The 8,175-nt window shown below is 45.0% G+C and overlaps 2 protein-coding genes across 5 annotated transcripts in view; one reads left to right on the forward strand and one right to left on the reverse strand.

Annotated features, from left to right (window-relative positions):
* The window catches only part of LOC107266012 (anaphase-promoting complex subunit 11-like), a 5,776-nt gene extending 3,542 nt beyond the window's left edge, over nucleotides 1-2,234 (reverse strand). For 2 of the 4 annotated variants that reach the window (XM_015736165.2, XM_015736164.2), the window contains exons 1-3: nucleotides 2,094-2,234; nucleotides 1,821-1,940; nucleotides 1,341-1,501 (exon numbers count right to left, since the gene is read on the reverse strand). In XM_015736165.2, coding sequence (XP_015591651.1) covers nucleotides 1,386-1,501; nucleotides 1,821-1,940; nucleotides 2,094-2,112 — 255 coding nt within the window. In that variant the 5' untranslated portion in view covers nucleotides 2,113-2,234 and the 3' untranslated portion in view covers nucleotides 1,341-1,385. Of the gene's footprint in view, nucleotide 1; nucleotides 1,221-1,340; nucleotides 1,738-1,820; nucleotides 1,941-2,093 lie in introns of those variants that run through there. The other 2 variants (XM_015736042.2, XM_025083292.1) reach the window with 2 other exon arrangements.
* Nucleotides 2,144-8,156, forward strand: LOC107266048 (menin). The gene is made up of 5 exons (XM_015736162.2): nucleotides 2,144-3,177; nucleotides 3,270-3,580; nucleotides 3,679-3,818; nucleotides 3,950-4,701; nucleotides 6,534-8,156. Exons 1-5 carry the CDS (start codon nucleotides 2,478-2,480, stop codon nucleotides 6,680-6,682), a joined length of 2,052 nt encoding a protein of 683 aa, XP_015591648.1. The 5' UTR covers nucleotides 2,144-2,477; the 3' UTR covers nucleotides 6,683-8,156.
* The last annotated feature ends 19 nt before the right edge of the window (nucleotides 8,157-8,175 follow it).

The raw sequence follows: 8,175 nt of genomic DNA on the forward strand, positions 1-8,175 counted from the left end.
GGGGGGGGGGAGCAGAAACTCAGCACTGCGCACCCAGGCCTATCCTCACGAATTTATAATCTTGCGAATCGGTTTGCCATCTTATTGTTTCTTGGCTACATGTTGGCTCTTCTTCTCTGTCTAATTTATTCAAAAATTCAGATAGAGGATACGACACTCGCGTACAAATCACTCGATGAGCACTGAATCTTTTCATCGGTCACGATATAACTATTTTTATCCCGAGGAGTATTTCGAAATCGATCGACAGTCATCACGAATTTCTCTAAACGTTCTGGTCACTTTACTGATACAAATAAGAATCGATTGATCTTCCGGTGGAAGCGAATCGTATTTTTCGTGATACGCCAAGAGCGAAATCTAACGAACTCTCCTCACTGACGTACAGACCGCTTCGAACTGACTCTCTGGGATCCCGCAAACATCCTTCGCATTCGAGGGACCACGTGACTACCACTAGCGGCTATGTTCTCGAGCATCAGGTAGGTAGTCACTCGACAGTGTGTTTCTGATTCCGAGAGGCAATGGCAGGCAGTGGAGGAGATAGTGAGCTGGCTTCAGGGTATGCGACGTTCTATCGGCTTGTAGTATCGCGTGAGAGAGTACGAGTTTCGAGGGAAAGGAAGACGAGGGAGAGAGGAGGAAGGGACGGGAGGAGGGCACTGTTGGCTATCCCTGCTCCTATGCTCTTACGCCATTACTATCCCACAACCACAGCCAACACTACCAGTATCACATCGCGCGCTGCTTTACACTGACAGGCACGACGACAGGGACGAATGAGCACTTTAGGGGAGCCTGTAATCGGCTGGCTCCCTCCAAGGAAACGATCCTTACAAACGCAATTGCTTGCTGGCTGTCTATAGGCCATAAAATAACGAATCGAGAAGATATACATTGAACTGACATAGACTAGAGTAGGTTTCATAGACAATAGTGTTGATTGAACTGCAATAGTTACAACGGCAGGGAGCCAGCACGTTGCATAATATAATGGCAATAACGATCATCAGGAACTCTGGCGGCTGCGCTATTGCCTTTCGGATTTGCCAATTAGTCGCAGTATACAGAGAATTTCGCAACGGCTGGCAATTATTTCACGAGGCGCACTTCCGTCGTAATTACGTCTCCTAATCGCACCGTGAATGCTGAAGCGCACGAGAACCAAAGGACGCTGCTAGGATGAGTCTCTTTCTCTATTTCCAAGGAACCGAGCTCCTATTACCGGCCATCAATTTCCAAGCACTCGAAGCGTCTAAGGAAATCGGGTTGCCGCTCTAGAGGCGCAATTTGTTTCACAGTCAGCACAGAGAATATTATAGGGAAAGATTCTCGCTTACCTGATGTTTGGCTGCTCGATGATAACCGGAGGACCGAAAGCACAGCTATTCCTTGAACTTCCATTCTTGACGACACATAGGGCACAGATGACTTGTTTGCTGCGAATTCAGCCACTTCATGATGCAGTGAATGTGAAAGCAATGCGAGCACTGGCCCCACACTGGAACAGAATCAAGAACGCGTTCGTAACCGTACAAGATATTCCGAGGAAGGATACATTCTCGCAGTGTCTCGCCAGTAGGGCAGTCAAGAGTTTTTGCGTGCGCGAAAGCGTAAGCGCTTCAAAACAGAGAGTAACAAAACGCTTCGACTGTTCCGCACTGACTGGCGATCGATATTTTCTCGCACATTGCGCAGCCGTCGGGTTGAGACTTGCCAAGCGTGTCGTTTCATACCCGACGCAATTTAGTGTCTAAAGTCGTGAGAATCGTGCTGTTAATGGCGATTTATGAGTAAACGATGGAAAGAAGAGCAAATACCTAGTGGACAATCATCGCCTGGAACCTTGCAGTCTGGACAGCTAGCATCGAAAGGCATTCGGCAAATGCCGCAATTGTCATCATTTGCGATCCAGCGCCACGTGGCGACGCCAGTCCAACCTAGAAAGAAAATATATTGAAAATCCTGTTGCTCGTGGCGACTATCAAACGACACAACCTCAACGATCGTTTTGCTACGAAGAACCGTTACTTCTAATCGTGAAAATTGTGAGAGAACCAAATCCTTTTGTTTATGTACGTTCTGGTACTTACTTTTAATGGTGACTTTCATTATATCACATGGCAGAGAGAAAACGGATAGAAGTTTGTACGAAACGTCAGAATCTACGAAAGAAACGTATACGAACGCATGAACATTGACAGTCACGTACCGCCGTCATTCGATCGCTAGATGGCGACTGATGGCGACTGATGGCGTCTGCAACATGAAGTTTGCGCAGCACGTGCAGCGATCCTAAAAGAACTTCAGAGAGGGACTATTTTTCTGGTTGAGGTTGCTCGCGTGTCATGGAAACGCTGCTGCGGCGTTATCTCGCAATAGGAATGCGTGTCGTAAATTGGAAACGTTGAAGCTGCGGAGATTTAACGTGGGAAACGGAGGGAAAGTGTCTCGTGGGGTGAGGCAGCAGTAGTCGAATGAGGCAGAAGCACATCCGCGAGGAAGACGGGAGGGTAGTGGCAGGAAAATGCTCGCGAAGCGAAGAAAGACGCGATGATGCTCCCCGAGTGAGTGGAAGCCTCGATCGTAGTGAGCCTGCCACTTGCGGCGACATGGCGGGTTTTCGGGAAGAGGATAAGGCTCTCTTCCCTATTCAGAGTATCTCCTCGATCGTACAAATCTTCCAGAACCAGCTGGAAAACAGTTCCGAGCCTGATTTGGCTCTGCTGTCGATTCTTGTTGGCGCTGTGGAAAATTCGCTAACCTGCAATCGGCCGGTTACGTCGCAAGAAAGCACCGTCTATGATGAGCCTAAATTGCCGGCCGTAGAATTTCACATCGCCGAGGCGCTTTATACTAAGTTCCATGCTGTTATCAAGGGTGCCGTCGACCTCACTGTCTACGACACTAAATATGCCACGAGAGAACTTGTCAAAAAAGTTTCGGATGTCGTATGGAATTCTCTTACGAGAAGCTACTACAAGGATAGAGCACATCTTCAGAGTCTGTACAGTTATCTCACGGCCAATAAACTTGACTGTTTTGGAGTTGCCTTTGCAGTTGTTGCAGGGTGTCAGGTCTTGGGTTTTAAGGATGTACATCTTGCCATGTCTGAAGATCATGCTTGGGTTGTTTATGGTGAGGATGGTAACGAAACAGCTGAGGTCACATGGCATGGTGAGTTTTTACTTGAAGATACTTTGTTAAAGAATCATTCGTTGGTCCTGTACCAAATTCATAATGATTTGTATTTGTATTTGTGGCAATAGGGAAAGGCAATGAGGATAAACGTGGCCAGCCGGTTGAAACTGGTGTAGCTTCCCGCTCTTGGCTCTATGTTAATGGACAAGCAGTTGTTTGCAACAGAGCCATGGAGGTTGCGACAATAGTTTCTGCCATAAATCCTAGTCTAAGCGCAACTGCGGATGCAGCTGAAGTAGCATTACTCCAACAGGAATTGCTTTGGCTTCTTTATGATTTGGGTCATCTTGCAAAATATCCCATGGCTCTGGGTAACTTGGGTGATTTGGAAGAAGCAGCACCGACACCTAGTAGACCACCCGCAATAGAATTATTTCAGGTACTCTTAATTATATTCAAGTCTCTTTTGGCAATAATTTTGATATGAATATGCAGAATTAGTGAGACTGAAAAAAATTTCAATTTTCTCCGCTGCAGGAGGCCGTTCGTTCGGCAAGAAAGTACTATGGGAATGCTCATGTTTATCCATATACGTATCAAGGAGGATATTTATACAGACACGGATTACATGCTAACGCGCTGGCCTCTTGGGCTGGTGCAGCTGACGTTTTAAGAAAGTAAGTTCAATTAATCATTCATTAATACGCAGTTAACTGGCGATAAGTTGAATAAAGTACTTAATGTATATAACTGTAAATTACCGTAAAGCAGTATACATACGATACTAACATCGCTTCATGTGGGACAGATACGATTACTCACGGGACGACGGCGAGATTTATAAGGAATTGCTGGAGATCGCCAATGAATTGATACCGCACACGGTGCGCGCCGATGAGCGGCTTCTACGTCAGCCACGTTGTTTTGCGTATCTTTTACGGTTTTACGACGGGATTTGCCAATGGGAAGAGGGGGCGAATACTCCGGTGCTGCATATCGGTTGGGCAAGGCCTCTTGTTAACACCATTTCAAAATTCGACGCGAGTATTCGTGCCCAGGTTGTAATCGACTGTTACGACGCAGACTCCAAGCAAGAAGAGGAGAAAACACGAAAGCGGGAAGCGACGCCCGAAGAGTCGCTCAACAACAACAACAACAATAATAACAACAACAGCTACTGCAAGACGAAGGAGCGAGGAAGTACGGCACGGGATCTCATAAAGAGTCTCGAGTCGAAAGTTCCAGCAAATCCGGCACCGATGCATCCCAGTATTCAGGCACTCACAGCAGCTTGCAGCGAGAAGATTCTTAATAGGGATTATCTACTTCAGGGTGGCGGTGAACCATTTGTTGCTCCTCCAGAGGATACTTTACCACCGGCACCTTCCACTTCCCAAGAGAATCTAGATCCAGAAGTAGAGACCGATTCTGAGAACGAGAAGCCCAGGATAACTCTGTACAGTCAAAAGATGAAGGGCTTGAAGGATCTGTTGCTCGCGGAGAAGCTCAATACTCACGCTATATCGCTTCAGTTGACTGCACAGAGTCAAGTACAAATAGGTAAGAAAGCTCGCGGTACCGACGAGGTCGGCGTCAATCAGCGTCCTAAGAGGACACGGCGAGAATAATGCAGCACACGAGCGTTCGCGTTCTCGCTACCAAGTATGGACGCCTCGCCTATCGTGTACGCGTCCTGTCCTCCGGAAAATAGCTGGTAGACGATCCGGGTGAGGAGGAAACTATGAAGTTACGCGGAAGGCGACGAGGACGGGAAGAGTTATGATTTTGTTTGTTAACGTCACACTCGGTCTACCCCTCGATTTCTCCGTATCGAGAAAGTTCGCCCGCTTTATTTGCATTCGTCCATTTGCTGCCGATTGTTGCGCGCAATTTGCAAAGGGGGAAACGCCTTTCTGCCTTACAAAATGAAAAGGAGAACCGTTAACCTTAGATGTAGATGTAGATGGAGTAGAGTAAGACACGATGAAATTTTCTAGAAGAGTACAAAAATTTTTCCTCATTTAGACAGGTGGGTCTACCTTGCTTTGACTATTCCGCGAATCGCTATTATTGTCGCTATTATTGCTATTATTGCTATTAACACTATTCTGGCCGACGTTTCTTGCGGCTGAATCTATTTCCTAACCCTTTCGTTGCACTCTCCCTTATTTATTGATTCAAGTTTTCTCGAGGTATCTATTGCACTGTGAATTATGAATTACGAATTACGATTAATACGTTGTCGTTACATGATTTTTACACGGTAGTTGAGACTTCTGTTAGAATTACGCTTTTATGATCTAACAAGGGAACCACTACATTCCACTCCTTAGGTGGTGCAAAATAATTAAGTTTTTTTTTTAGCTAAGGTACCTTAAGCATCAAATGCTCGCTTATTTTTATAACTATTTATTTTCAAAGTAATCTTAAGTATTTATAGGCCGTGGTTCCCCCCGCCTGCCCCTTATTTTTTTAAATTCTCGTTATGGTTACTTGACGCTGATATCGAATTATCGCACGTAGCAAGCTGTACGCGTAATCATTGATTGATCGCAGAACTAGCGAAATTTTATTCGTTCGACAAGGAAAAAAGTATTAAATTCCGATTGGATGATTTTTTTATTCACAAACTAACCGAATGCCTTCGGTTTCCTTAAGATGCTGGAGTACATAGAATTATTTCTCGTTCATGAGAACCGAGTTGAACCAGCGTAAGTTGAATGTCGAAAAAGCCGTTAGCGTGAAACGGCAGTTTCGTCGTAGAATAGAAGATGATTGAAATGATGATGATGCTAACGAATACAAATTGGTCGGAGGAGACCAATGATCACGTTTATAATGAAGGGCGCTATCTTACTGTGATGCTGAATATACTATACATATACTATTAATAACCGTAGAAATAGTAAGGAGGAGCACGCCAAAGATCGAGTGCGCCTCCGAGTGATTCGATTTTCGAGACTCGACGGGAGGAGCGATCGATCTTCGGCTCGCTGCAGATAAATATATATTATATTATAAATATATATTATATTATATACACTAACGGACGACTGCAGTAGTCATGTAATGTACTGGACTACGACGAGGCATTTCTTAAAATTTGGGAAAATGCCAGGGAAAGAAGAGTGTCCTTTTAGAAAGGCTAACGAACCTGCGAAAATTGAGTGGGATCGAAAGATAGCGCGCTGATGTACGTTGCCGTGGCGCAGAAGGAATAGGAGAGAAATGAAGAGAGAGAGAGAGAGAGAGAAAAGATTAAAAGTGCGTAGCAGATGCACGCTCTTGCATTGGGAATGCGTGTGCAAATGCGCTGGACGCGTGTCGACTGCTCTCATTCGCCTAAGCGTAAACGTACCTTAATTCTAATAAGCACGATTTGTTTTGTCCAGGTGGGCCAGCCGGCATTTTTCAGTATTCGATGCTGCATCGACGCGTCACAAAAACAAAGCGACAGCGCGGTTACGCATTAAAGGTGTCGATACGCATAATAGTAGTTATACGAGAGATACGGTGTAACAGAACAGTATTTTTATATTAACGGGGCGCGGAAGTCTGTTAGCAGCGGCTCGGTGCTGTGCTTAATTCAAGGCTATGACGGTGGCAGCGGCGGCGGCGGCGGCGGCGGCGGCGGCGGATTTCGTAAGCGCGCAGATGGCGATTCGTCTGTGTGACGTGACGATGATATAAATCATGCGAATAACATAAATGACTTCGCGACTCTTCTTTTCGGTGATTTGCGCGCTCCCGTAAACACTCTTTTACGTTTTTCCCTGTTTTACCACGCTGATCGCTGACTTTCTCATTTCTACCGTTTAGCCCCTCCAGACTTTTTATTTTCACATACTCCTATTCAGCTGCTTAATATTTCGACGACGAATTCTAGCAGCTAGCATTGTAAACCGATATTTTTTTGTAATCTGGTTCGCGACGCTATGGCCGATATTAATCTTGGACACACACCCTGCCTTTACTTCTTGAACATCGATGTCAAATAATTGTCTGTAAAAGGGTCTGTTCTGTGCGCTAAATTCAATGAGGATGGTCATACTGTCGAATTTACTATTCGCCTCAATGATAAAACTACTTCGTGCCATAGGTCCCACTTTTCCTTCGATTCATAAGCACTGTCGTCGATTCTGTGAAAGATTATAATCAAAATGCCCCATTGTCCTTAGCGCACAAGAGTGACCTGGCTGTGTAGCATCTAGTTGGTCCGACGCCGACCACTCCGTAGTCGACATGTAAATAAGTGAGACTCAAGTGCTCGATGCTTTTCAAGGACGTTAATCATACAGAAAATACGCGAGCGAGACGCCGCCTGTCACTTTGAAATTTTGGCGATTGACTTCCGTAAAGTCTTCGATTGTCGTTCTGAAATCATCGAGTCCTCGCGTCTTCGCCGAGAATATTCATGTAACAATTTAATCGACGAAATCTACTTCCACGGGGGCATGTAACTAGAGGGATTAAGCTACCTATTCGTAGAATCATAAGTAAAAAAAAAACTCTTTATCCCATTCGCTGAGAATACTTCATGTACTTAAAGGAAGCTTCTGTAGGAGCTGCAGCATCAGTGATACGTTATTACGATTGTTATGTTAACACTTAACTACAAAGCTACTCCTTGTTGAGGCCTCACAAGCCTCTTTTATCCGATCGACGAATGTGCATCCAATTGCATAATGAATTTGCTCTCCACGTTAAACCGTCAGAGATGCTATTAAATAAATAAAGAGATGCACGACGCTCTCGCTGCTTTTGCCATTTACTTCTTTTGATATTTTACGCACGAAATAATCATGGCGAGAGCACGGAATAGGGTACATGCTACTCGACTGTTGGGAACTCCCTTGTTCCCATTTCCACACACATAAAATATTCTCTTCCGATGATTTTTCTGCGACGTCAAATAGTGTAGTTGCAGTTGTTGTTAACCGACAGAACAGTGAGTTGTAAGGCATCATGGGAATGTCTTGTTTTTCTGTGGATCACAATAAACTATTTTATTCTAATTTTTCATCAGGAATCTCT

Source organism: Cephus cinctus, unplaced genomic scaffold (genome assembly GCF_000341935.2).
Source record: "Cephus cinctus unplaced genomic scaffold, Ccin1 Ccin1_scaffold0280, whole genome shotgun sequence".
In the NCBI taxonomy this organism is placed as follows: domain Eukaryota; kingdom Metazoa; phylum Arthropoda; class Insecta; order Hymenoptera; family Cephidae; genus Cephus; species Cephus cinctus.

Excerpts from the sequence above, each read along its gene's own strand:
- LOC107266048 (XM_015736162.2), top strand. The coding sequence starts at position 2,478 with ATGAGGCAGAAGCACATCCGCGAGGAAGACGGGAGGGTAGTGGCAGGA. Across the intron at positions 3,178-3,269 it reads AGCTGAGGTCACATGGCATG|GGAAAGGCAATGAGGATAAA; the intron begins GTGAGTTTTTAC and ends TTGTGGCAATAG. Across the intron at positions 3,581-3,678 it reads CCGCAATAGAATTATTTCAG|GAGGCCGTTCGTTCGGCAAG; the intron begins GTACTCTTAATT and ends TCTCCGCTGCAG.